The 26,900-nt window shown below is 55.1% G+C and overlaps 1 protein-coding gene and 1 pseudogene across 4 annotated transcripts; both read left to right on the forward strand.

The window, feature by feature from the left end:
• The first annotated feature begins 1,233 nt into the window (after positions 1 to 1,233).
• LOC311627909 (large ribosomal subunit protein uL6-like) lies at positions 1,234 to 1,762 on the forward strand (annotated as a pseudogene). The gene has a single exon. The product of its transcript is annotated as a large ribosomal subunit protein uL6-like (transcript).
• A 9,163-nt stretch (positions 1,763 to 10,925) lies between these two features.
• On the forward strand, positions 10,926 to 26,405 carry CHST1 (carbohydrate sulfotransferase 1). 3 transcript variants are annotated; one of them, XM_084896137.1, is made up of 4 exons: positions 10,926 to 11,097; positions 22,272 to 22,399; positions 23,103 to 23,176; positions 24,243 to 26,405. In XM_084896137.1, the coding sequence occupies exon 4, from the start codon at positions 24,285 to 24,287 to the stop codon at positions 25,521 to 25,523; it is 1,239 nt and encodes a 412-aa protein (XP_084752263.1). In that variant the 5' UTR covers positions 10,926 to 11,097; positions 22,272 to 22,399; positions 23,103 to 23,176; positions 24,243 to 24,284; the 3' UTR covers positions 25,524 to 26,405. The 3 variants fall into 3 exon arrangements, with proteins under 3 accessions (XP_084752263.1, XP_084752264.1, XP_084752265.1); XM_084896138.1 differs by having other exon boundaries at positions 22,278 to 22,399; XM_084896139.1 differs by lacking the exon at positions 22,272 to 22,399.
• Positions 26,406 to 26,900: the final 495 nt, after the last annotated feature.

The following is a 26,900-nucleotide window of genomic DNA, read 5'->3' on the forward strand; positions in this document are numbered from 1 at the left end:
ATGAGAAAACTGAAGCTCAAAGAGGTGAAGTGATTTGCCCAAGGTCCTGTGGCCAGGACGTGGCAAGAGCTGGGATTTGAACTCAGGACCCTAGAGCAAGCTGACACTTTCTGAGAAGCCCATGCTCAGCAATAGTGAGCTTTGCATGTCTCTAGGGATGGCTGCCTTTGGCTGCCCTCCTCCAGCCACACTAGGCCAGTGTTCTGGCTGCACTTGTTGGCCTCCTTGGGCCTGAGAGCTCCTGGATTTGCTTGGAGATACAATGGAAGGGACTATATGAAGCAGTGACAGTATAGAGTGAGGCCTGTGGGCTAGATGGCGACCTGGACATCACCCTCAGCTGGAGGGCCTGGGGGAGGGGTTGGCACCCTGCAGCACCTCGTGTCTTCTTGGGGCTGGGCCACAGCTTCTCTGAGGCTGGAGCAGCCTCTCGGAATGGCCCCGCCATGAGCTTTTCCCTTTGGGCAGGCACAGCCAGGTGCATTCTGGCTGGAGTTGAGGGAGGGAGACAGTGGAAGAGGCCATGTTATTTTGGAATTAAATGCACAGAAAGAGTGGACATAATGGCTCAGGAATGGACAACTCAAATACTCATTGTTTTAATTTCACTTTTTGAGTAAGTAACACGCTCCCATGGATTAAGGAAAGGGTGCACAGCGTGGAAAGCCTTCTCCCGCTCTACCTCCAGCAGCGTGGCTCCTCTTTGCAGAGGCAACCGTGGTGTGTGTGTGTGTGTGTGTGTGTGTGTGTGGACATAGTCTAAACACACACAAGCAGGTATGTATAGATAGTATTTTAAAATGTTTGTATACTATCTAGAAAATACTGTTTTGCATGTCACTTTTTCTTTAATAGTGTATGTTGGTGACATATATATTAATATACAAAGAGCATTCTTAGTCTTTAATTATGGCTGGGTAATATTCCATTCTATGGATGTACCATCATTTTTTGTGTGAAATATGATGTATATGCAGCAAAATGCATGTATCTTCAGTGAACAGCACAATGAATGTTTGCCTATGTATATACATACATGAACACCACCCAAATAGAGAACTCTCCATCACTCTGGAAAGTTCCCTTGCACCCTCTGTGTTCAGTCTCCCCATCAAGAAGTCAAGAAGTTACCATCATTCTGACTTCTATACCACCACATCAGTTTTTTTGTTTTTTTTGTTTTGTGTTTTTTTTTTTAATGGGGATGATCTCTTCGCTGCATCAGTTGCAAGGATGAGGACCATTCTCAGCGATCACACTGTTGATATTCCAGAAAATGCGGACATTGCTCTGAAGGGACGTCTAGTTACTGTGAAGGGCCCCAGAGGCCTCCTGCAGAGGGACTTGAATCACATTAATGGTGGAGAGGTAGAAGGAACTGGCCACCGTTCGCACGCTCTGCAGTCATGTACAGATCACAGTCAAGGTGCTACAACTGGGCTTCCCTTACAAGATGAGGTCTGTTTACACTCACTTCCCTGTCAACGCCGTTATTCAGGAGAATGGTTCTCTTGTTGAAATCGGAAATTTCTTGGGTGACAATATATCCGCAGGGTTCAGATGAGGTCAGGTGTTGCTCGGTCAGTATCTCTAGTACAGAAAGATGAGTTAATTCTTAAAGGAAATGGTATTGTATTGAACTTGTATCAAATTCAGCTGGTTTGATTCAGCAAGCCACAACAATTAAAACAAGGATATCAGAACATTTTTGGATGGCATCTACGTTTCTGAAAAAGGAACAGCCCAGCAGGCTGATGAATAAGATCTGAGTTGTCCAGTTACAGCAAGATTTATTTGTGATATTTTAAAGATGCAATGAAAGCCAATATTTGTGATATTTTAAAGATGCAATTAAAGCCAATAATTGATTTAAAAAATAAATAAAATGGGCATAATGTTGGAACTGACTCGCTTGCTTGTAAGGATAATGCTATTATTACCTAGTACGGTGCCTGGCACATAGTAATTGTCTGATGAAGGATAGATATCAGAATTATTATAAATCCCTGCTTGGTACTCTTTCTCTTGCCTTTGCCTGGCTCTCCAATTACTCTTCATTCTCTCTCTCTCTCTCTCTCTCTCTCTCTCTCTCTCTCTCTCTCATACTTTCTCTCTCTCTCACACATACACACACACACACACACACACACACACTCTCTCTCTCTCACTCTCACCGTCTAGCCATGGATATAGACCAAGAGGATCATTGTCCAAAGCACATGAATGGCCCCATTGTTCCTGGGCTGAGTTCCCAGAGCCAGCCAGTGTGGCATTGACCAGGGCTGGACTGTCCAGTGGGAGGTGCCCATGGGCTCCTGACCAAGGGTTGACCATACCTGGCAGGACACCCACTTTCCCTCCTTCCCCAGAGGAAGGCAGGAAAGAGCCCCACTTTGGCCTGGGGCTGGGCAGGGGGAGCTGAGGGCACACTTGGCAATCTCCACACGGCCTCCTGGTTCCTAAGTATCAGGGAGTGCGTGGTGCACTCTTAAGCTGGCACCTCAGAGCCGAAGGGCTGGGGTGAGAGGTGGAATGAGGACCAGGTTAGAAAAGGGAAGTGGACATTGAATGCTTGCTTATCCCTTCTCCCCTCCTGTGGTGAATGAATGTGGGGTTTGGGGAAGGACCAGCCCATAGGGATCCACTTAGAAGCAGGCCTTGTGGCTCACACTCAGGAACTGACCCAGGAGGCCTCATGGCTGCTCCTGTGCCAGACCTCCCATTCCAGGACTTCTGTGTGCTGGCCTGAAAGGTGAATCTGTAGCTTCATGAGCTCCTCCAGGATTCCGCAGAGGTGAGTCCTAGGAACCGCCACCTGTTTCCTGACCTTTTGCCTTCCAGAGCCTGCCCACTCTTGCTCTGCTTGTCACCATTTTCCAACAGGGAATGTGCCAGAAGGGATTCCTACTCTTTCAGCTCCAGTCAGGGTCAGGGGAAGGAGTTGCCTTGGGGGCCAACATGAGGTGAGCTCCCATGAGCAAGAGGTTATGAAGGATGTGGGATGAGGGTGGATGAGGGCAGGAGGTGGAACAGAGTGGGGCTGACCTGGAGGCAAATGAGGGAGTTGGGGGGACCTTAAGGCAGGGGTTTATGAGACAAGGATCCAGACTTCCTGAGAGCTTGATTTCCCCCGTGCCTCAGTTAAGACACCAGACTGGGGTTGTCAGCTGCTTCTGAAGTCCATGTCCTTAGAGTCTGGGCTTGAGCCCTGGTGGCTTTCCGTAGTCTCAGGACTTACCATTAGATGTTCCCTGGGCCCAGGTAATGTTCCTCCTCTGTTGCTGCCAGCGTGGGCACCGGTCCCACAGAGCCTGAGCCTCTACCTGTCACTTGCCAGGCTCTCAGCTGGCCCATGCACCCTGTCTGAACTGTCGGATCAAGGGCTGAGACTTCTGTGGGCAAGAACAGAGGAGGGAGCCCAGCCCTGCCAGGAGCCTTCTCTGGGTCAGCTTCCCTTGGAAACAGCCCACAGAGGTCAGGGATGGGAGTTTTAATTGCAGCCCATGATTCTGCTCCGTCCACCTCCAACTCCCACCACCTCCCCAGTCCCAGGGCTTGTGAATTTTTCATTGGACCCTATTTTTACCAGGTGAACCAGTTAATAATGGCAGATTTTGTAATCAAAGAAAACACGATAATTTCAAGAGAAACATCAAAAGTGCTTTATTCAAAGTAATGTCCATTGCTAGCTTCACATTTCCCCATCTTTTAGGTAATTTGTGGATACCGTTCCCAATAGTACTTTTCTTGTTTTGAGGCAAACCATTCAGAGACTCAATTTTTTCACTTCCTCGTATGTTTTGAAGTGCTGCTTAGAAAGTGCTGCTTAGAAAGTGCGTGTGCCATCGATCGGAACAAGTGGTAATCTGAAGGAGCAAGGTCTGGTGAATACAGCGGGTGGGTTAATACTTCCCAGGCAGATCTTTTAACGTGTCTTTAACTGGTTTTCAAGTGTGTGAGGGTGCATCATCATGAAGCAAAATTACTTTGCTGTGTCTTTCGGCACATTCTGGTAGTTTTACAATCATAGCCTGGTTCAAACTGATTATTTATTGTTAGCAAATAGTGTTAACAGTTTCACCTGGTTTTAGAAGCTCATAATATACCACACCTTCCTGATCCCACTAAACGCAAAGCATTGTCTTCTCTCTGAAGTGATTTGGCTTTGCAGTCGATGTTGATGGTTGACCTCTATCAACCCATGATTTTGTGCATTTGGGAGTCTCAAAATAATGCACTTTACATTGCTAGTCACAATTCTTTTTTCCCCCATTTTTTTTTATTAAGGTGTATATGTACATATCTTATCATTGCCCCCCTACTCCCATACATGCCCTCACTCCCCAGAGTTTTGAGTCCGTTGGTTATGCTTATATGCATGCATACAAGTCCTTCAGTTGATCTCTTATCTCCCCCATATCTCCCTAACCTTCCCACTGTAATTTGACAGTCTGTTTTTTGCTTTACTGTCTCTGTATCTATCTTTTTGTTCAGTTTATAATGCTCTTTATTATCTCCAGTCACAATTCAATGCAAAAAAGACTTCCTTTTAGGCCATTGAAGCAATATTTTACTGATGACTTTTCGATTTTCCATTTGTCTTTCGTTCAGTTGATGTGGCACCCATTTTCCTTCTTTTAAAATCTTTCCCGCTGCTTTAAAAAAAAAAATTTTTTTTTTATTGAGTTTTTACAGAGAGGAAGAGAGAGTGATAGAGAGTTAGAAACATCGATGAGATAGACACATTGATCAGCTGCCTCTTGCACACTCCCTACTGGGGATGTGCCCACAACCAAGGTACATGCCCTTGACCAGAATCAAACCCGGAACCTTTCAGTCCGCAGGCCGATGTTCTATCCACTGAGCCAAACCGTTTTCTGCTCCCGTTGCTTTTAAATGATTGAAAATTGTTTGCCGAGCAATGTTTAATCTTTCTGCAAGTTGTTTTTGAGTTTGACATGCATCTTTATCCAATAATGCTTGCAATTGTTGGTCTTCAAACTTTTTTGGTTGACCTGGACGTTCTTTGTCTTTCACACCAAAATAGTCACCTTTAGAGCATTTAAGCCAGCATTCACAAGTATCTTGAGATGGAGCATGTTCACCATAAGCTTCCCGAAGTATACGATAACTTTCAGCAGCACTTTTCTTCAAAATAAAGCAATGAATTAAAACTTGTCATTGTCCCCCATGAGACAGGGGAAATTGAGGATCCCAGATGCAGATCTTAAAGACCATCAATCTCCCGGAACAGATTGACGTATCAAGGTGGGTGGCACACACTACCCCTGCATGGACAGGCAAGAGATATTACAAAGCTGCAATCTTGAGCCCCCAAATCCCTTAGCCAATTTCCAAATACTCGAGGGATCTGCCTGCTGAGGGAGAAGAGGGTCTGTGGCCATCTTAGCCTTGTTAGCCTCTGGTCAGTCTGTCCGTCTCCTCGTGGCTCTGTGGCCGGCCGTCTCAGGATCTGGCCTGGGTGGGGAGCCTGAGGCAGAAGTCTCCCCCAGATGAACAAAGGCCGGCCCGTGGCCACCTCTCCACTTCCCAGCAGGCAGGCTCTGGAAAGCACCGGGAAGCGTGGGCCCTGGAGCACCCCTGGATTTTCCCTAGCCTGGGCCCCCAGGGGGCAAGTGTGGCAATGCCAGCACAGTGGCTTAGGGAAGGACAACCTCTCTGCTGGACCTCTCCCCTAGAGGGCAGCTGGAGCAGGCTCTTCCTCAAAAGGAAGTGGACGCTTGGCCTCTCTGACCTCTTCTTTCTCCCAGAAACTTTGGGGCTTGAATGAGACTCGCTTTGGCGAGATCGGGCCTGGATCACGTGAGGCCAGAAGAAAGAAGAGGGAGCCTGGAGGATGGGATAGGGACAATGCCAACGGGCTGAGGACCAACAAGGACCACTCCTATCTTCCCCTAGGAGGCCTGAGAGTGCAGAGCTCCGGGGTGCCCAGGAGGGTCTGGGCAACGAGTGTACTGTGAATTAAGCACTTAACCAGAAAGAAATCAGTTTCCATTTCCTCCCATCCACCAAGATTAGTTGGCATAACCTCTAATTTACTTGGGGCATTTAATTCTGTAATTAGAGCATGAGAGGGAATGCCTATTGGAGGTGGTTCCAAGAAGTCCGAGGAGGAAGATGAGAACGGTACCCCCTCCTCCCTGGCCCCTTGGCTTACACTGGAGGCGAGGGGTTAGCTGTTGCAGCCACCAGCAAGACAAGCTCTTTGTAGAGAGGTCTTGGGAGCTTGGGGCACAAGCACTTAAGCTTCGGGACCTTGGTTCATAGGGCCCCTGTGTTGGGGAGGATGGGGGCTACGGGAGCATGAGGAGTCACCCCGGGGCCTGGATGCTAGCTTCTCCACAAGGGCCATCATCAAGGAAGCATGGTGGGGATCGGGGGGGTGGAGTTGGTGGGGCATTCCCTCAAGTAGCCTCGTGGCCTTTGGCAAGTTCTAGGACAGGAACAGGTAAGCATGACAGATGGCCAGTGGGACGGCAGCGGATAGGCTGGGCTGGGAGCAACGCCACGTCCCTTTGGTAGATTCTCGGAAACCCTTGTCAGCGGGGCAGTGAGGTGATGTTTCAAGGGGCTTTGGCTGAGAAACTGACAGGGTAGCAAAGGACAAGGACAGGGATTTTAGGGTTTGGGCCAAAATAATATTGTCTTTTGAATCAGGAGCTGGCCAGGCCTGGTGACTTCTGGGCCCAGTGACCCATGGGGATTTTATGACAAGGAAATGGGATCACACATATCTGAGGAACCAGTTCAGTATTTGGCCCAAGGTAAGGTCCTCAAGTATTTGTTTTATCTCAATCGCAGAGGAGTTCAGGCCCTCGATTCACCCAGGTGAAGAATCCATCTAGAACACGGCAGAATTGAAAGATGAAAGGTATAGAAGAGTCCTTTGTCTCAAATAGCTGGAGACCCAGCAGAAGGTTTAATGCATTTCCTGTTGGCCGTGGGCAAGTCACTTAACCTCTCTGGGCTTGGTTTCCTCATCTGTGAAAGGAGGGAGTTGGTTCAGCTCCTCGGCAGCACCCCTTTCACATCATCTACGAGGAAACGGAGGCCCCAGAAGACAGGTCCGTAGGCCTGGCTGCCGCTGCCCAGGCTTTTCCGATTGGAACCTTCTCTGCGGGTGCTGCAAACTCTCAGGCCTGAAGTTGGGGAAGAAGGAGCCATCCTCTGTGCGATGGCTGCCTTGTCATTGTCCCCCGTGATTCAGCGGAAATTGAGGATTCCAGACGCAGATCGTAAATCAAAGCCTGGACCATCAATCTCCCGGAACAGACTGAAGTAACAAGGTGGGTGGCACAGACTACCACTGCATGGACAGGCAAGAGATATTAAAAATCTTGAGCCCCCAAGTCCCTTAACCAATTTCCAAATACCCTAGGGTTCTGCCTGCTTGAGGGGAGAAGAGGGAATGCCTCATTTTAGATTTCCCAGGAGGGTTTGGGGGTTCTATTTCAGGAAAATCCTCCTTTTGAAGGCCTTACCCCCTGCCATTGTCTTCCCTAGCCCACTCCGCCTCCTGTTCCTTCCTGCAGGCACCCCACCAGAGTCAGGTTACCACACATGGCCTTAGAGGAGTGGTTATCATGTGGAGCCAGACTGTTCATCAAATCCTGGCTTCAGCCCTGGCCGGTGTGCTCAGTGGTTAGAGTGTCAGCCCTTGCACTGAAGTGTTATGGTTTCAATTCCCCGTTAAGGGCACATACCTGGGTTTCAGGTTTGATCCCTGGCCCTGGTTGGGATGTGTGTGGGAGGCAACCAATGGATGTGTCTCTCTCATGTCAGTGTTTCTCCTCTCTTCCTTCCTTCCCTTCCTTCCCTTCCTCTTTCCCCTCTCTCCCTCCCACCCTCTCTCTAAAAATCAATGGAAAAAATATCCTTGGGAGAGGATTAACAACAACAAAAATTTCTGGCTCCATTGCTCACCAGCTCTGCAAACCTGGGTAAGTTGCCTAATCGCTTTGGCTCTCAGTTTTCTGGTCTGTTAAATGGGAATAGTAATCCCTACTTCATGGGGTTGTTTTAAGAATTATAAAAACAATCCATACAAATAGCACAGTACCTGGCATAGGATAAGATCTCAAACATTAGCAGTTAATATTAATCTTCCTATTATCCCACAAGTAGGCTCCATTGGACTGCTGTTCCCTCTCTCTCACAGGCTCTGCTGCTCTTTCGCCTTTTTATACCTTATCCATCCCTCCAGCCTCAGTTTAACCACCTCCTCCAGGAAGCCTTCCCTGAATGACTCTCCAAGGCTCCATCTTCCTCTGACTTTGAAGGCTACATACTAGTATTTTAGACTCAATCATGTTTTCAACAACTGTTCTTTGAAGCTTCATTGTGTGGGATAAAAATTCCCTGAACAAAAAACCTCTGCTTCTGCATTCTCCTCCTCTCTTAACACTTGCCACAGTATAATGCACACAGTAGGTGCTCCAAAAACAATTATGCTAGTCAACTGGGAGATTCCTGGAAACGAAACTGAATCCCCGTGCTCCCAAGATGAGGCTTTTGGTCTATTTTTAGAGTTTAGATGTTTCTTAAAAATACTTTTCCAAATTCCACTCTGTCTTTACATTACAACCACACCAATCTTTTCATGTCAGCCAGATGTACATTTCTTCCCCTCCACCCAAAATACACTCGAGTTTGAAAAATGAGGCCCTGGATCTGAGAGCACGAGATAGAGAAAGTGCTCTCTAAACCCTGCCTATTCTCGTCAGGCTGGAGACCGGCAGGAATTAGCTCTGGGTAAAAGGGAAGGTTCTGATGGCTCAGCTCCGGGCCGTTGGAGGGACAAATGGGACTTTGAAACATGGAGGCCTTGCTTCTGGAGGGTCAGCCCTCCTGTTAGGCACCCCAGAGCACTCCCCAGGGGACAGGCGGGGAAACACCTGGTCACCTTGAAGGCAGGAGTGAGGACTGGCCCTTCTACCCTGTCTGCGGTTGGTGGAGGGTGGGCAGGGCTGGGGCCAGGCTCCTGCTGCCACGGCAGGAAAACACTGGTTCACACTCTGGCTTGATGGGGATCCACTGCCGGGTGGGTAGTGGTGGTGCTAGTTTATAAGTGCAAATTTAAAAAAAAAAAAAAAATATATATATATATATATATATATATATATATATATATATATATATATATATATATTATTGATTTTTTACAGAGAGTAAGGGAGAGGGATAGAGAGTTAGAAACATCGATGAGAGAGAATCATTGATCAGCTGCCTCCTGCACACCCCCTACTGAGGATGTGCCCGAAACCAAGGTACATGCCCTTGACTGGAATCGAACCTGCGACCTTTCAGTCCATAGGCGGTCGCTCTATCCACTGAGCCAAACCAGTTTCGGCTATAAGTGCAAATTTGCAATTGTCATCAGGATAAATGACCATTTGGTCTGGTGGGATCCTGGAGGCAGGAGCCTTCGTCCCACGTGGTTCTGGGTGTCTGCAGAGACTTGATGGCCCCAGGACTGAGTCCTCCAGAGGAACCCAGAGGCCACGGTCTCCTCTGGGGGAGCAAGTGAACGCTGGTTCCCGGCTTCCCTGAACACCAGCCAGCACACAGCAGAAACAAGGCCACAAATTATTAAGCACTCATCATGTGCCAGGCACTGTGCTGAGTGCTTTACGTGTATTTCTCCTCCTGGTACTGTACAGTAACCCTGAGAGGTGAGGACCAGCGTCTCCATCTTCCAGATTAGGAAGCACCGCTGAGGCGGCCAGCCCCGCAGTCAGACCTGGGACTCACTGTGTCCCCTCCAGCCCAGGGGCCAGTGACCATATGGTGTCTCTGCCCCTTTGCCAGTGCTCCTCCTCCACCGCACTCTGGGAGGCCAGGGGTCCGTTTGTCTTGTCACCCACGAGCCCCTGGTGCCCATGCAGGCCTGGCCTGTGGGAGATGCTCAGTCAATATTTATGCAGAGAACAGAGGCCTGAGGTGCTCAGCCTGCCGGCTGTGCCGCTAGGTCTCCCTTCCTAGGGACAGCAGCGGCGCCCGGTTCCCACCCACCCAGGGGGCCAGCGGTGGTCCTCAGGAAGGGGGTGGGCGTCGGGGTGCGGAACTGGCCTGGAATGCCAGCAAATCCACTCTAACACCCCTAAACCACCTCCTCCCCCCTCCCCCCTCCCCCCCTTGACCCTGCCCAAGAGGCGCAACTGGAACCAGTCCTTCCCATACCTGGAAGTGACAGGGCGGGGGCTGGGTTGGGGTGTGTGTTGGGGTGTTGGCGCTAAAGGGTGGTTGGCTCTGGTTCTGGGGTCTGGAGTTCCTCCGGCCGGACTGGGGGGTGGGCACTCGGTGCGGGGTGGGTGGGAGGGCCGGGGAAGAGGTGCCGGGGCGCAGTCTGCGTCCTCGCCCGCCGGCCTTCCAAAACCTGGGGTGTGGGTGTGGCTCCCCTCGCGCGGGGCGGGTGGGGGCCAGCACCGGAGCTGGCCTGCGGAGGGGGTGCCCGAAGCGCCGGTGGCTGGGGCCGAGCGCGGGTTGGGGGGGCGGGAGCGGGCAGCACCGCGCGGGGAGCGGAGGGCGCGCTGCTGGCGGGGTGGGGAGAGCAGGGGGCGGGCTGCCGCCGAGGGGCGGGCGGCTTTGGGGGGTGGAGCCGGGACCGCAGCTCCCGCTGCTCCGATCGGCGCTGCCGTAGCCGCCGCCGCTGCCGCTGCTGCTGCTCTGAGCTCGGGACTCGGGACTCCGGGCGGGCGGCTGCTGCTCTCCTCCAGCGCCCGGGGCTGCGGCGCTCCGGGTCCCGGCCGCCGGCCCCGCGCCCCTCCGTTCGGGTCCCGGGTCCCGCGCCTTGCCCCGGAGAAAGCGCTCGTGCCCTCGGGCCATGGAGGGGGGCCCGTGAGGGGCGCGGAGGAGGAGGAGGAGGAGGAGGAGGAGGAGGAGGAGGAGGAGGAGGAGGAGGAGGAGGAGGAGGAGGAGGAGGAGGAGGAGGAGAGGGAGGCCGCGGAGGAGTGCGCGGGAGGCGCAGGATGCCGTTGCCGCCGCTGCCGCCCGCCGACCCGGGGCGAGCCTGACTCCGGACCCGAGGATGGAGCCTGCGCTGGGCGCTGCGGCGGCTCCCAGGGCGCCCCCGACCAGGTACCGGCCGGCCGGGCTGCTCCCGGGGCGGGAAGGCGGGCGGGCGGGCGGGCGCCGACACTCGCTGCAGCAGCCGGGAGGGCGCGGGAGTAGCGGGAGCCGCCCCTCGGCTCGAGGACGGTGGCTCCGGGCGGTGCTGGGCGCAGGACGGCCCCCGGCTAGCGGCGGGTGAGCCCAGCGATCGCCCCGGCCCACCCGCCCCCGCCGGAGGGAGGGCAGCAAACTTGAGACGCGCGGCGGGCGGCCGAGGAGAACTCGGGGGCTCCCTGTCCCGCAGCCTGCCCGCCTCCGGGCTGCTGAGGCGCCTGGAGACCCCGAGGTCCCCACACCTGCACCAACTTTCCAAACCTGGGCTGCACTCAGAGCCCGGGGGCTGCCCCTCCGGATGGCGGCTCCCAGTCCCGGCTCCGCACCCCCACGACCACTTTTCCGTGGGCACCCCGGGCCCGGGGATGGTGCAGGGACACCCTGGGAAGCCAGAACCAGCTCCCACGCTTCCCCCGCAGGACTCGGGGGCACCCTACCCGGGCTCTAGGAACCCAATGCCAGCTTTCACAGTAACAGCCCAGAACAGCCTGGCCGGGAAGCCAGGGGTAAGACCCGAGGGTCCTCCTGCGGTGGCATCTCGGTGGCCCGATAGGCTATGCCACAGGGTGACCCTGCCCCATCCCAGACCTGCCCTTTCCCAGGACTGACTCCTGGCTGGTGCAGGTTTTCCTCCGTGGCTTTAAACGCTGCTCCTAAAACCGAGGCTCCTAAGAGGGGCCTGTGGGGAGTCCAGGTGCCGTTGACGGAGAGAGGTGGAGGCAGGAGACGGGAAGGTGGGTGCCCAGTCAAGGACAAACACCGAGCCCAGCATCTTTCTGAGGGCTGGTAAGGGCAGGGGGCGGGGGGCAGGGGGACCGAGGACTGTGGCCAGGAGGTGGGCACCCTGGCTGGGAAGGTAGCTGCTTTGGAGGCAGTAGGTAGAGGAGGCAAGCAGGTGGGGACTGAGTACAGGTACCTGCCCGTCGAGGTTCCTCACCCCCTCCACTAGGGCCGGGGGCCTCAGGCAGAGAGCTTCCTGGGGCAGGCGGGTCCCAGACTCCAGTCCTCAGCGGCCGGGGACATTCGCAGGCAACACCGTGACACTGTTTCTTTTCTAAGCGCTCGCACTCACCGTCGTGACTCACACTCTGGATTCACCAGGGAGGTATCAAGCCTCAACCTCTTTTCTTCCCTTCCCTCCCGGATCTCCACGGAGCTGCAGCCCGGAAAGGAGGGGGCAGATTTGGGGGCCTTGATCCCCTGTGGAAGGCCAGGGGCCTGGCGCTGCAAACTTTCATTTCTCTGCTGTTGTCACAATCAGGGCAAGTGAAGGGCCATTGGTGAGGCCAGGGTGGAGGGCAAGTGAGAGGAAGTCTCTGCTAATGATCCCTGTAACCCTGGGGGAGGGGGGGGGAAGGGAAGGTAGTCTTTCAAATCATGACCAGTGCCTGCTCCCAGCACATAGGCTAACACCCAGCCTCATCACCTCCATGCAGAAAGAAACATTTCCCCCCTAAATTCCAAATTTCCCTCTTTGCTGAATGTTGCAAAGCTCTTGGCCAGAGGTTTCCTCCTTGGCATCTGAAGTCAGGCTCCTGTTGTAGACAGCTTCCCTTCTCCCCAACCCCCCCCCCCCACCCCGCCATTTGAGGTCCTCATTAGGAGGAATGTAGAGCCCCCTTACCTTCTGCCCCCCCCCCCCCCCAGGGCCCTAGTTCCATGGGCAGGCTGGTGGGGATGGTGCCAATGTTGGGGTGTGTGTGCCAGCTGTGCACACATGAAGGAGGTCGTACATCTGTGCTCCACTGAGTCTGCGGGGGACCCAGATGTTAGGCTCACTGGGGGGGGGGGGCAGGCTTACACCCCCTTCTCCTTGCCTACTTCCCTGTCTTCCTCCCTTGCCCACTGTGTCTCTCTACTTTTCCAACTCACTCTGCATTGGTGTGGGGAGGGAGCATTTGATATTCATAATCTGGTTCAGAGAAGGTCCCGAAGCCCTGAGTCACTGTATGGTTTCCATGGAAACAGACTTGTTCAGAGGACTCGGTGTAGTGCGGTGGTGATGGGGAAGAGGGAAACATATAGTAAAATCAGGCTCCACAAGTGTGGCAGGAGTTGGATCAACTCCCGTCAAGGGGGCCAGGGAGAGGCTGGGCAAGGCCCTGGGGGCCCCACGGGAGGGGCTGCTTATCCCACCCATTAGGGTCTCCCATCAGGAGCTGCTCATCTCCCCTGTGGCTCTTGGCAGGCTGCTGCTTCTTCCTTCTATCTAGGCGCTAAGGCTCCTAGCTGCTACTCTATGCCTCAGTTTCCCCCCTCTGTGAAACAGAGAAAAGAGCACCTACCCCAGGGCTTGCTGTGAAGGTCAAACATGTTGCTATGAAGAACACACTCTGACTGGAGCCATAGGAAGTGTTCGTAAGTGCCATTTTTACCAGCTCTGTCCCAGCACATTCATCTGGAGCCATCCTCTGTGTCCTGGTAGGTGGTCTTGACATCTGGCAGGCCCGGCCCCCTGCTTTGCAAGAGCCGCCCTCAGCAACCCGGTGCCCCCCACCCCCACCCCTGCTGGGAGCCAGCCGTCCATTACTCACTCCCACGGAGCATTTATTTAGGTGGCTGGGGGCCTGGCACCGTGCTGGGGAGCCCTGGCCCCCGCTGAGACCCCACCTGTCTAGGAGCTGTATGGGAACGAGTCCAAGTCCTGGTGAATGGGCAGCTTCTTGCCTTAGCTCGCTTGGTATCGGGGAGAGGGAGAAGGGAGGACAGAGAGAAGGGATGGGGGCCACTTTCCTTGATCCTGGAGAGGCCAGTTCATTTGGTTGGAGAGGCATCTCCCTCTTGATGACCTGCCCAAGTGGGATCGGGAAATCTCAGAAAAGTAACAAACCCTAACCTCCTCCCCAACTCCCCACTTCCCCTGCTCAGGTTAAACCTCTATCATGTAAGTGTTCCCAGCATACCACACAGGTCTGGACAGGCTCAGCGCTCCGGCCTGTGCCACCAGCTGGCGGGGAGAGGGGCCTGCCCACTGCTGCTGCTTACCCGGGGCAGTGGCTCCGGGGCACTCTGGGTCCTAGTGATTGCTCAGCCAGCATCTCCCTCACCAGCCCTCTCCATGCTGCCCGCCCCTCCCGGGCCTGCAGACAAGCCCTGCTCTTGGTGTCACTGCTTCTCTCCTCCCGTAAGGTGGGCTTCCGCTCCAGGCTCCCGTCACTGCCAGCTCTTAAAGCTGCAGAGCATCCTTCCTGTCCACCAGCCCCATTTTACAGATGGGAAAACTGAGATTCTTGAAACCGGTTGCCTGCGTGGCTAACCATGGCCGCTCCCAGCTCCACACAGCCCTGGGATGCCCTTCCCTCTTCCCTGGCTCTCCAGGTAGCCCCAGATGCTGGCCAGCACCCCGCTTCCCTCTCCCCAGACTCTCAGTTTCCTGCCAAGTTCTCTCCCCCAGCACCCAGGCCTCTCTGGACTGTTCTGCTGTCCTGGTTGGTGTTCACAACACCTTCCAATGTAATATCCTCTGCAGATTTCATTAACGGACTGTTTACTCCCTCTCTCAGGATCATTAATGAAGATGTTAGATAAGATCTGACCCAGGCTGGGTCTCGGCAGCCCTGCCCCCGCTTCCAGACTCTGTCCCTCGGTCCTTCCTCCTGTACTCGCCTCCTCCACTTGGGACCCTTGGGACCCGCCCCCTCCTGCTTTTGGCCACATGACAAGTGCTTAGGGCCAAGACTGTTTGAATTAATTTTGTAAGATTACTCGGGGCGCTATATCAAATGCTTTGCTAAAAATCAAGATATATTACCCTGCCTGCATTTCCTTCATCTACCAGTCTTGTAATTCTATCACAAAAGCTATCAAGTTTGTCAGGCATGATTTGTTCTTTATAAATCCCCACGGTGCCACGTGGGGCGCAGAGTTCCCGCGCTTTCTCAGTGTTTAGAGATTCCCTCTTTGTGTTTGCTCCTTGATTAGAGCTGGGAATTGTCAGGATGCTTACTTGTCTCCTCCTCGGGGATGGGGAACAGGGCACAGCCCTTCTCTGCTCTGGTTCTCGGCTGGGGGAGGTAGTCTGGGGTCCCAAGCTGGGCGCCAGGGATGATGGGTGGTGGAGGGAGGGCCTGGTGCTCTCCCTTATGGATTCTGCAGGCAGATGAGGCGACAGACAAGTATGATGCCAACATTCAAAGGTATCATTCACTGAGTAATTGCGGTGTCCCAGGAAGTATGCTAAGAGCGGGATGGGCGAGGAGATCTCATTTAAGCCCCTCACCTGCCCCTGGAGGTGGGCTACTGGGGCTCAGAGAGAGTCAGGCTGCCCAGGACCCGAGGTCTGGGTTCCACCCACTGCTGAGTTTCCTGTAAGCACTTACAGGGTACGCACAGGATCAGGGGAGCTGCTGGGGGTGGTTCAGATCAAGGGCATTAGGAGGTCAGAAGGGAAGGAAGGGAAACCTGTAGGGAGAACCTTGGAGGGTGAGGACCTCACGGCACTTGCATGTCTGAACGCAGTTCCCACCCTGCCACTTCCAGCTGCGGGAGCAAGTCCCTTAGCCTCTGGGAGCCTCGATCCCACACCTATGGAACGGGTCCCTGGTGAGCAGCTGCCATTATGTCTGCTTATGCAGGTCCCTGTTGATGTAGGGGCAGGAATACGCATCGGTTGTCATGTTACCCATGGGTGGCTCTCCCTAAGGCTTGTCCAGGCGACAGAGGAGTGACAGGTTGGCTTCCGTGTGACCAGCGGAGGGCTGGGGGGGAGGGGTTCTGAGCTTAAGGAGCAGGAGAACCTTCTCTGGGCGGGCCTTGAGCCCAATCCTGAGCCCCAGTCCAGACCATTCAGGCCAGGTGGTAGTAAAGACGTGCTTGGTGTCCTCTGGCTGCATAGGATCTCAGCATTCCTGGGCTCCTGGGCCATGAAAGCACCCACTTCTCCCTGCACCCTCCTAGCCAGTCCCAGAGCCCCAGGCTGCGGAGCGGAGGGGTACTGGTTGCTGCCTACCAGGTGCCACATCAGGCTGCTCCCTTCTAATCTGGGATAATCTTCCTTTTTGCCATTCAGCTCAGGAGAGAACTGCCAGGGAACCAGGCAGGAAGGGCCACGAGCAGCCTCCCACATCTCCAGCTGACACCCAGGGACCTGATCCTCAGAGTTGGTCGGTCAATGGGTGTTGGTTGGATGAGCCCATGTCTGGGCTGGGGTACATGCTGAGGTTAAGCGTGTCCTGGGACCCTGGTGGCCACTTCAGCCCTGCACTCCTTGCCCCTCCCTCCGGGTCTCCAGGTACTGGGTGATGCTCTTGCTCTTGGGTGGGGTCTGGAGGCTTAATTTTGTGCTAAGGGGTCAAGGCCAAGGCCAGGGCGCCGAGCTGAGCTTGAATCCTGGCTACACCACTGATGAGCTGCGCGTGCTTGGACCAGCCCCCTCACTGCTCCTCGTCTGTGGGAGCCGGGTCCCTGATTGCCTCTGAGTATCCATTCCTGTAGCCCCTCCATCCTGTGCTAGATCCCCGAGGCCAGGTGAGCCTCCCACATGCCCGCCTAGCCCTCTCTTCTTCCCGGGGCCCAGCTTATCTCAGACAGGAGACTCTGAGATCCAGGGTCAGATGGCCCTCCTCCCTACCCCCCCTCCTCCCTACCCCTCTGACAGCAGCTGCCTGTACTTGAGCTCCTATTGGTGGTTTCCCATCCTTGAAAATGGGAGGGTGGGGCCAGGCCCCAGTGTCTAGGGGGTGAGGCCTCAGTACTATTCCCACTCTGACCATGGCTGCTGGGGAGGGGAGGAAGGACAGGAAACCAGGCCTTCTGCCCAGTGTCGGGGCAGGGAGGGTTCCGCCTACCACCGGCCAGGCTGGCTGTAAGACTGGCCTGAGGGAGCTGGGCCCTTCTGACTCATCTCTCCCCCCAGCGGTGCCCGGCACTCTGGGCCTCGTGCCAGGAGGTCAGTCACTCTTCCCACGGCTGGGGAAAACTTTCCTCAGGTGGGGAGCTGGGACCCTGCTGACTGGCTGGGCCCAGGGCAGGACCCCAAACAGCAAGGGTTCCCCGAAGCACACGGGCAGGGTGAGCTTCAGTGGGGGAACCTTTCACATTCCACTTCCTTCAACATTCCCAGGCCACTGCTCCCTGTTTGCAGGTTAAAGTATCCCCTAAAAGTCAGGCTCAGGATTCCCACTTCCTGGGTACTGCTCGGTGCCCAGCACTGTGCTCAGCTGTTGGCATTCATCTGCTTTCTGTCTCACAACCCAACTGTTTGAAACACTCTGTAGTCGACTGGCTCATTGTTCACAGAGGCCTGTAGAGGGCAGGTGCCTTGACCAGGGGTTCACAGCGACAAATCCCCAGCAGTGGGAGTCAAGTCCGGACCCAGCCACCACCCAGCCTGCCTCTTCCCATGCACGAGTGTTCCCAGTGTCATCACATGTGGGCACTGGAGTGACGTGCTCTGGAGGCACAGGAGCTCAGAGGAGGCAGCAGAGGAGCTCTGCTGCTGCTGCTGCTGGGAAGTCAGCGGGCCAGCCCCTCCTTGTGCTTGTCTTTGGAACCAGGATTGTGAGAACTTGTCCCCACTGGAGTCACTGAAGGATGTACTGGTTCTGTCTGTGGGGTCTGTGGATAGGCCGTGGGGCCAGGGTCTCTAGAGATTGTACAACACAACACCATGTTCGTGTCAGTGCAGATTCTGGGGAGAAGATCTGTAGACATCACAGTGTCAGGGGCATGACCCCACAGGGGAGCACTCATGCCTCCAGGCTCCGTGGGCTGACCCAGGCCACTGAGGCTAAGTCTGGACACCAGATTGCCTCACCTGCAGGGTTATGCATTGGCATGCTGCTCATCTTGAAAGATGCTCTAGGACACCGCCCCAGGAAACTTGACCTTGGGCTCATTAGACTTGGGGTCTGGAGGACGGGAAGACATGCTCGGGGCTCCCTAGGAGACCCTTCAGGAGAAATTTCATGTTGAATTCAGTACCAGAATAGCTGGCTGTCTCCTGAGCAGATGCTTTAATCTGAAATATATCAATGAAATATTTCCCTTTTCCCATTGGCTGCCAGGTAGCTCTGACCTATATGTGAAGCCCAGAAGTAGCTCGGCCCTTGCACACTGACCTGACTCCTATTTCTTTCACTTTCCTATCCCTGTTTTCTGCTTTCCTCATTTCATCACCTCATTTTCTGTAGGAAGAAAAAACCTTGTTTTATGTGTGTTAGTCTTGAGCAAACAAACAGCGGGTCATTGCTGGCTATTACAGACTTAGGGATTATGCATTTCCTTTCTGCAGTCCCCATCCCAGAGGTTTGTTTGCCAACTCCTCCCTCCCTGTCCAGTTTCCCCTGCCCCCTGCTCCAGTTCCAGGGACCCCAGAGCCTTGAGGCCCATCATACCAGCTCCTGCGTGTGGTTAGAAATACGATAGATTTTTTTTTCCTTTTCTTTCCTTACCTCCCTAGAGCTTCACAAACTGTTTGTAGGGAGAAAAAGCTGGGAGGGCAGTCATTTCCCAAACCAGGTCTCCTCTAAGGTCTCGCTCCTTTTCAGCTCCTGCTCTGTCTCAGCAGCCCCGGCTGACTGCTGTCCTCAGTGCCTGTCTGAGCAGACAGAGCCCCATTCTGGCAGAGGGGTGGTGACTCTGACCCCAGTGCCTTGGAAATGGGGAGGAGAGAGCTGGCTGGCAGTGCCCTCGGGGGACAGAAAAGTTGGCACAGGGAGGTGCCAGTGCTGACTTTTGGAGCCCCACCCTGTCATTAGTCCTCAGTTCTTACACGGGTGGCTTCACTCCATCCCCCAAAGTTAATAAACTCAAACTGAACCAAAAGCTCAGTGTAAACTGTGCCTTTCTCGTATCCCTGTCTCCTAGTCACCTCCCTCCTGCGCCCTCCCCCCCCCCCCCCCCCCCCCCGCCTCACCCCGGGACTTCTACAGTTACTGGCTCAGCACAAGTTCTTTCAGTAGTTGTTTATGCACATGTACAAACACACACACACACACACACACACACACACACACACCCCTGCTCAGAAGTCAGCAATGGCGATGCAACATTGCACATGGATTTCTGGCCCTCGTTGTTTACTTAATAGCTCGGGTAATGTGTGTGGCGCTTTCGCTGATGGAGTACATTGAAAAGAAAGTCCTGGAGTTGGGAGAGTGCTACTAGTATTAATAGAAGGTTCCTGGACCCCCTAAAGCCCACTCATGGGCGTCCCTTCTTTTCCCTAGAGGCTTACCCTCTCCAATCGTGTGTGTAAAGTTGTGGGCACAAATGGTTTTTTTCTGGGGGAAGGGACTGTATCTCTTTAGGGAGTTTGTGGCCCAGAAAAGGCAGAGTCATAACTCTGGGTTGCATGGGATTTCATGGGCGTGGGGGTGGGGCAGGAAGGAATGAGGCTGGGGGCAGGGTGGTGCAAATGCAGCAGAGGGCAGAGCCCCTTGTTTCTGGGTCCCCCTGGGACAGCTGTGGGTCGGACTGAGGTGGGAGGGCTGCCCAGATCTGGTATCTTCTTGGAAGAAGCCTGGGGCCTTACTTCCAAGGAAAGGTGCCCTGTGTTCAGTGAGAGTGGCCCTGACTCTGAGAGTGCAGTATGGGGCCTTCCTTGGATCTGAAATGGCGTGGGCATATCTGGGAGGCCCTTAGAGTCGCTGGACCTGTGGGAAAACCGAGGCACAGAGACCAGGGAACACGTACCGGATCACAGGCCAGGGAAAGGCAGAGGCTGTGGGCTGCCCCTGCCCGTCCGTGACAGTTCACTGTTCCCTCCCCTGTCAGAGCAGAATGAGACCAGGGAGGAGAGGCCCTCGGGGTGAGGTTTGGCTGCCTGTTGCTGCTTGCCTTTTGGCGTGTGGATAAGGAAGAGGGGGTGCACAGAGCAGAGACCACAGCCGCGGTGGGCGTGTAATCATCACACCTCACTGCATCCTGCAACCTCACCTCCCGTTGGCTGCCTCCTCACATTAAGCTGCAGCCAACCAGGCAGGAATTCTGAACCGGCAAAGACACAGGACTAAGAGCTGCACTACATGATATGACCACTAGAGGGAAGCAGGAGAGCCATTGCGGTAGCTCAGCATGAGAAGGTAGCTGGGCTGGGAGAGGAGCCCCTGAGGAAGGTATGGTGGGCAGAGACCTCCTGGCAGAGGTCTGGGCACAGTGGTCAGGGAGTGTGTGTGCCGCAGTCAGTGATGATTTGTTCTGAGGTGTACCTCGAGATAAAAACCAAATACTACATTGAATGATGATAGTCAGTTACATTCATTGAGTGCTCACTCTATGCTAGACACTATTAATGAAGGAATTCTCACAACAGCCTTGTTAACATTATCCCCATTTTGCAGGTGAGAAAACAGAGGCCAAGGAGAGATTAAGAAACCTGGCCATCAAACCTGGACTCTCCCTCAGAGTCCACGTCCTAAGCCTGAGGCTGTGCCATACTCTATGCCTGGCATTGACTAAATGCTTTAAGTTATTCGATTCTATGATGAGACCCGCTTTACAGATGGGGAAACCTAGACTCGGAGACAGTGAGTCCCCCGGGTCCACACACCTGCTGAGTGACATCTAAGTGAGTGAGGTTCCATGGCTTGAGCTCTTGGCTCGGAATTATAGTTCTCCCCTGTGGAGGTGTTTTCCACCCCCTTCCCCCACCATGCATAATCTGGGCCCTAATATTAAGGTGGCTGACACGGAAATCTGAGCTTTCTGCTGGGATGGGGAGTTCACCAAGTTTCCCACCTTCCAACCGGAGTTACAGAGTCTAGGTCTAAGATTTGCCTGGATTTCAACTAACCAGAGGTAGAGGGAGGCCGTGCCAGAGGCTGCTAGACGCACAGGGAGGCGACCTGAGGCTCATAGTCTGGCTTGGAGGCGGAGGGCCTGGCAGAGTCCCTTGCAGCGATCAAAGCTCCCCTGGGGACAATGGGACCTGGTCCCCGGGCCTCTGCTTTTCAGGGCGCATGCCTACAGCATACCAAGAGGGTTGGCCAGCCCTGGCCCCTGCTCTGCCAGGCCGGCAGGACAGCAGGGGCATTTCTAGGAGGGCCGGCTTCCTCCTTCCTGCCGTTCCCATGCCCTGGTGTTGCCCTTCTTGGGGAAAGGCGATGGCCGGCAGTGGGGCCTTTGAACGCATTCCCCTCCTCGGTGCCCAGGCTGCACCTTATGAATCTGAGTCCCAGTTGCTTAGGGATTTATAACATGGAGAAGCTTCCGTTACTTCTGCTTCATTAGCAGAGGCAGCAGCTTCCATTCCTGCCTTAAGTTTCTCCGGGTGGGGGGCGGGGAAGGAAAAGACTGAAATGGTCCCCTCCTCGCAGCATGCTCCTCTTTATTCTGTTTCTGGAACTGGAATCCTATAGTTAAATGGCATCTCCTTGAGGCCTCTGTTTCCCGTCCCGGTGAGGACCAAAGGGGGTGGGATGTGAGTGGAGGAGGGATCAGGGAGGAGGATTTGAACATGGACTCCAGAGGGTCCACACACCTGCTAAGTGACATCTAAGTTCCTGGAAGGAATCCTGGCTCTACCCCCCCCTGCTAGACATTTATCAAACCTTTCAGAGCCTCAGCTTCCTTATCTGTAAAATGGGGATATTACAACATCAGTCTTATGAGGGTGAGATGCGCTGCTGCCTGTGAAGGGAGCATGTGCCCAGGAGAAGCATCATGGATGCCCAGTAAGTGCTCGCCTTCCTTCGCGCTTTTACCCGTAGTGCCTGTCTCATGCTGAGCCGCGGGCAGATGTCTGCCCCCTTCTAATGTCCAGTCCCTCTCTTGCCGGTTCACACATGGGCTGGGGACATTGATCCAATGCATGTTTGAAGGCCAGGTATGTGTAAGCTGGAGGAACAGGAAGTCAAATCTCCTTCGAGGGAAAACAGTGTGGGCTGTGGGGAACCCGCTAGATGTGGGCTAACCTAGACGTGAGCTCAAACAGTTTCCTCCGCTCCCTGTGCCTCAGCTGCCCGTGAAATGAAGCTTATACCGGCTTCCACATGAAGTTCTTGCGAGGAATAAATGAGCTCCCAGGTATAAAGGGCTTAGCACGTAGGCTGCATTCAATAGATGCTAGCCAAAGCAATGCTACGATCTCGGTGTTTTAACTTAGCGTCCTTGGAGAGCATGAAGGTCACGTTTTCTTTTGCTTTGAGTTTCAGGTAGCCTTTCTCTGTCCGGCGTGGTTGGCGGAAGACCCTCCCTCCCTGGCTGTCGTTTCCCGCAGGGCCCAGCATCCGGGCTGTTGCCACTGAGCTGCCACCCGCCCCCCTGGAGGTGTGAGGTGAGCCCCCCCCCCCCCCCCTACTGCCCTTGCTGATTCCCACTAACCCCCTCCTGGGTAGTTACTGAACAAGTTGGAATTGGAAAGGTCAGGCTGTTCTATTGATTTAAAGTGCAGAACCAGCTGGGGTTGCGCGCCAGCCCAGTTTTTGGGATAAGTTTGACATTCTGTTCCATCATTAGAGGCTGAGCGCTGAGGCCGGTTGGGTGGGTCTGGCCACCAGAGCTGAATGGACAGAATTGGCTAGGCTGGGAGTGTTGGTGGCCAGTGGATTTCTTTGCAGCTCTATTGTATGATGAGTGTGTGTGGGTGCCTCCTGGGGGTGTTTTTCCATGTGGGGTACCAACTCTTGGTCAGCCAGGGGTGCAAGCTTGCCAGCTCTCTGCCCACTGGGTTCTGGTGTGAGCGGAGGGACTGTGGCTGGCTAGGAGGGCATGGGTAGGTAGGTGGAGGAAGTGAGAGGAGGGGTATGATGTAGCCAGGACTCAGAGGTCTGGATGCAGGGGTCAGAGATGGCGCTGGGTTATTTGGAGCCCTGAGTCAGGGATAGATATGGGAGAACAGGCAGCACCTTCATCACCCAGCCTGGGGGGTCAGGGGGGAGTGAGTAGAGAGCATAGGACACAGGAGAGCAGGGGTAGGAAGGGAGGTTGCTGGGAGCCCAACCCCATTTACAGGCCCCCTCCTCTCCCTGTCTCTGCAGTTTGCTGGCCACAGGGCTGCGGCACAGGAGACCTGGCGGCTGTGGACTCCCCAGCTCGGAGCAGCCCCTCTTTGGTGAGTGGTGGGTCCCTCCCTGCATTTACCTTTGGAGCAGCCCCAGCTTCCCCGCCCCCCCCAGGCTTCCAGATGAACTAGCCTCTCTTGGGGGGACTTCCAGATGTTCAGGTTGGCTCCTTGCCCCGAACCCTGGGCACACTTTCACTTTCACAGCTCTCCTCATCCCCATGCTTTCCTTGAGATGCTCCTTCTGGTCCACCCCCTCTTCTTCTCTCTGGTTCTCTGGGGCCATTACTGGGCTACCGGTAAGTCCCCGAGCTCACTCTGTGCATAGCAGGGGCTGAGGGCGCTTGAGGACTGGCTGAGGTGGAGGGACCCGTTAGCTCTGCTGTCACTGGGGGTCATCTGCCCATGGCCTGGACCGCTTCCCTCTGTGGCTGGGAGCACACCTGGAGGACACTGGGCCTGGGAAAGGATGCTTCTCAGCAGCCTCCGGCCTTGTCTCTGCTCTGGGCCAGATGACTCTTAGAGTCCCCACGGGCCCCAGGAGTTCTCTCTGGAGTAAGCTGGTCACAGCATCCATAGGTCAGGGGGTGGTGCTGGTTGACACAGCTGTCCTCAGAGGGCGTGGCTGAGGGGACACTGGCAGCTCACTGGCTCACAGAGCACCAGGGTCCTTTCTGCATGGGGCTCAGGAGGCATCTGACACGGAGCCTTCTTCCTCCAGGGGGTGAGCAGGGATGGAGGAAGGATGATCACAGGGGTCCGTCTGTGAGGGAGGAAGGAAAATGCAGGTGGGCCCAGGAGATGCCAGCAGAGGTGACAGGCCGTGGCAGGGGAATGGCCACACCTTATATATGGGTTTCGGGGAGTTAGTTTCTCGCCCTAAGGGCCTCACTAAGGAACTGAGAGCTTCTGCTTAAACCCTGCAGAACAGAACCCAGGGAATTGGTTTGTTCAGGCCAGTGACTCCCCTAGAGAATGGCGCAGCCTACGGTAGAAGCTACTCGGGCCTTAGGTGCAGTGAGCCCCAGGCAGGGAAGCTGGGGGGACTTCCCTGCACCCCCCTGGAGTCTGACTCTTCTTCTTCTGACCCCTGATGGCCACCCGCCTTTGCCTGCAGAGCTTGAAAGGCGGAGAAGCAGCCCCATGACGGTGCCCAGCCATGCAATGTTCTTGGAAGGCCGTCCTCCTCCTCGCCCTGGCCTCCATCGCCATCCAGTACACGGCCATCCGCACCTTCACCGCCAAGTCCTTGCACACCTGCCCGGGGCTGGCCGAGGCGGGCCTGGCCGAGCGGCTGTGCGAGGAGGGCCCCACCTTCCCCTACAACCTCTCCCGCAAGACCCACATCCTCATCCTGGCCACCACGCGCAGCGGCTCCTCCTTCGTGGGCCAGCTCTTCAACCAGCACCTGGACGTCTTCTACCTGTTCGAGCCCCTCTACCACGTGCAGAACACGCTCATCCCCCGCTTCACGCAGGGCCGGAGCCCCGCCGACCGGCGCGTCATGCTGGGCGCCAGCCGGGACCTGCTGAGGAGCCTCTACGACTGTGACCTCCATTTCCTGGAGAACTACATCAAACCGCCGCCCGTCAACCACACCACCGACAGGGTCTTCCGACGGGGGGCCAGTCGGGTGCTGTGCTCCCGGCCCGTGTGCGACCCGCCAGCAGGCTCCCCCGACCCGGTGCTGGAGGAAGGCGACTGCGTGCGCAAGTGCGGCCTGCTGAACCTGACCGTGGCCGCCGAGGCCTGCCGGGAGCGCAGCCACGTGGCCATCAAGACGGTGCGGGTGCCCGAGGTGAACGACCTGCGGGCCCTGGTGGAAGACCCCCGGCTGAACCTCAAGGTCATCCAGCTGGTCCGGGACCCGCGGGGCATCCTGGCCTCCCGCAGCGAGACCTTCCGGGACACCTACCGGCTCTGGCGGCTCTGGTACGGCACCGGCAGGAAGCCCTACAACCTGGACGTGACCCAGCTGACCACGGTGTGCGAGGACTTCTCCAACTCCGTGTCCACGGGCCTCACGCGGCCCGCGTGGCTCAAGGGCAAGTACATGCTGGTGCGCTACGAGGACCTGGCCAGGAACCCCATGAAGAAGACGGAGGAGATCTACGGGTTCCTGGGCATCCCCCTGGACAGCCACGTGGCCCGCTGGATCCAGAACAACACGCAGGGCGACCCGGCCCTGGGCAAGCACAAGTACGGCACGGTGCGCAACTCGGCGGCTACGGCCGAGAAGTGGCGCTTCCGCCTCTCCTATGACATCGTGGCCTTTGCCCAGAACGCCTGCCAGCGGGTCCTGGCGCAGCTGGGCTACCGCATGGCCGCCTCGGAGGAGGAGCTCAAGAACCCCTCCATCAGCCTGGTGGAGGAGCGAGACTTCCGCCCTTTCTCGTGACGGGGGGCTCGTGGGTGGGAGGGTGAGGGGCACACGGTGTCGGTTTTGATAAAATGGACCGTTTTTTAACTGTTGCCTTATTTCCCCCTCCCTCTTCCACCCCTGTCTTCGTGTCCTTCCTGCCCCTTGTCCATTTCCCCTCTCCCCCTCCCCCCCCTCCCCCCACTTTCTCTGCCTCGTTTGTCTCTCAAATTTGCACTATGTCTTGGACAGGAATCACGGGGGCAGAGGGGAGTGAAGTGGGGAACAGCCCACCGCCCACCCCACCCTATTCAGACACACGGATGTTGGGTCTCTGTGTGGATGGTGACAATGTTTACAAGCACCACACTCACACATTCACATATGTGCACACATACACACAGGCACCCGCCAGGAGAGACACCCCAAACCACACAGCTTCTGAAACTTCTGAATGGACGAGTGGTCAGGGCATGGTAGTTTTTGCACTGTCTCACTTCTGCAAGGTAAGAGGTCAATAACAAAAAGCCACCGCTCTCTAATTTACGAATGGTGTCTGTCCCTCCTCAACCCACTTCCTGCCCCCAATGCCCACTGCCCCCCTTTGGAGCATAGAAACTGCCCCCCCTCCTGCCCACCCTTGCCTGTCGGTGAGCAGGTTTTTACTGTGAGGTGAATGTGGACCTTGTTTATTTTTTCCAGACTGTGGCGATGCTGTCTGTCTGTCTGTCTGTCTGAGTCTTGTGGCTGCCCCTGGACCAGTGATGGCTGATAAATCTTATGGGTTTCTGATTGATCTTGGGGTCCACATGTGATATTTCTTTGTGCCAAAAAGAAAAAAAAAAAAGAGTGGATCAGTTTGCTAAATGAACATTGAAATGCTTTATCTGTGATTTCTGTAAATAAACGAGTGCAATAATGTCTGGGCGTGATTGTTTGCTATGCTGCATGGGTGAAGGTGAGCCTGGGGGCAGGGGGGGGGGAGTCTAGGAGCTTCTGGCTTTGGGGAGGGGAGAAGGAGTTGGAGGTGGGGATCAGTGACTAGTCTCTGGCTTTCAGAACTCACGTCATCCTCATCACCCTCCACACTCAATTCAGGGTTTCATTCCCATTCACCAGGTGAGACCAGGCACCTTAAAGCCAGAAGTGATATTATTCAAAACATTTAACCAGCGGTATGTCCAGAGGTCAGGAAGAGGTCCTGGTGACCCCTTTCTATGCCACGCATCACTCTTTCCATTGATGGGTCTGAGGCGAAGATAGCTGGGGAGGGGAACATTTGAGGGATGGGTTGGGTCAGGGCAGTGGCTGCTTATCACCAGGCCTGGAAGTTTTTCAGCATTTTAACTAGTGCATGTGTCTACACTGGTGGAGCATCAAACAAGCTTGTTTCCTTGGCAATCTAGCAGCTTCCTC

The sequence above is a fragment of the Pipistrellus hanaki genome (genome assembly GCF_964339955.1).
Source record: "Pipistrellus hanaki genome assembly, chromosome: 9".
Taxonomy (NCBI): Eukaryota; Metazoa; Chordata; class Mammalia; order Chiroptera; family Vespertilionidae; genus Pipistrellus; species Pipistrellus hanaki.

Coding starts and splice junctions, on each gene's coding strand:
- CHST1 (XM_084896137.1), top strand. CDS start 24,285: ATGCAATGTTCTTGGAAGGCCGTCCTCCTCCTCGCCCTGGCCTCCATC.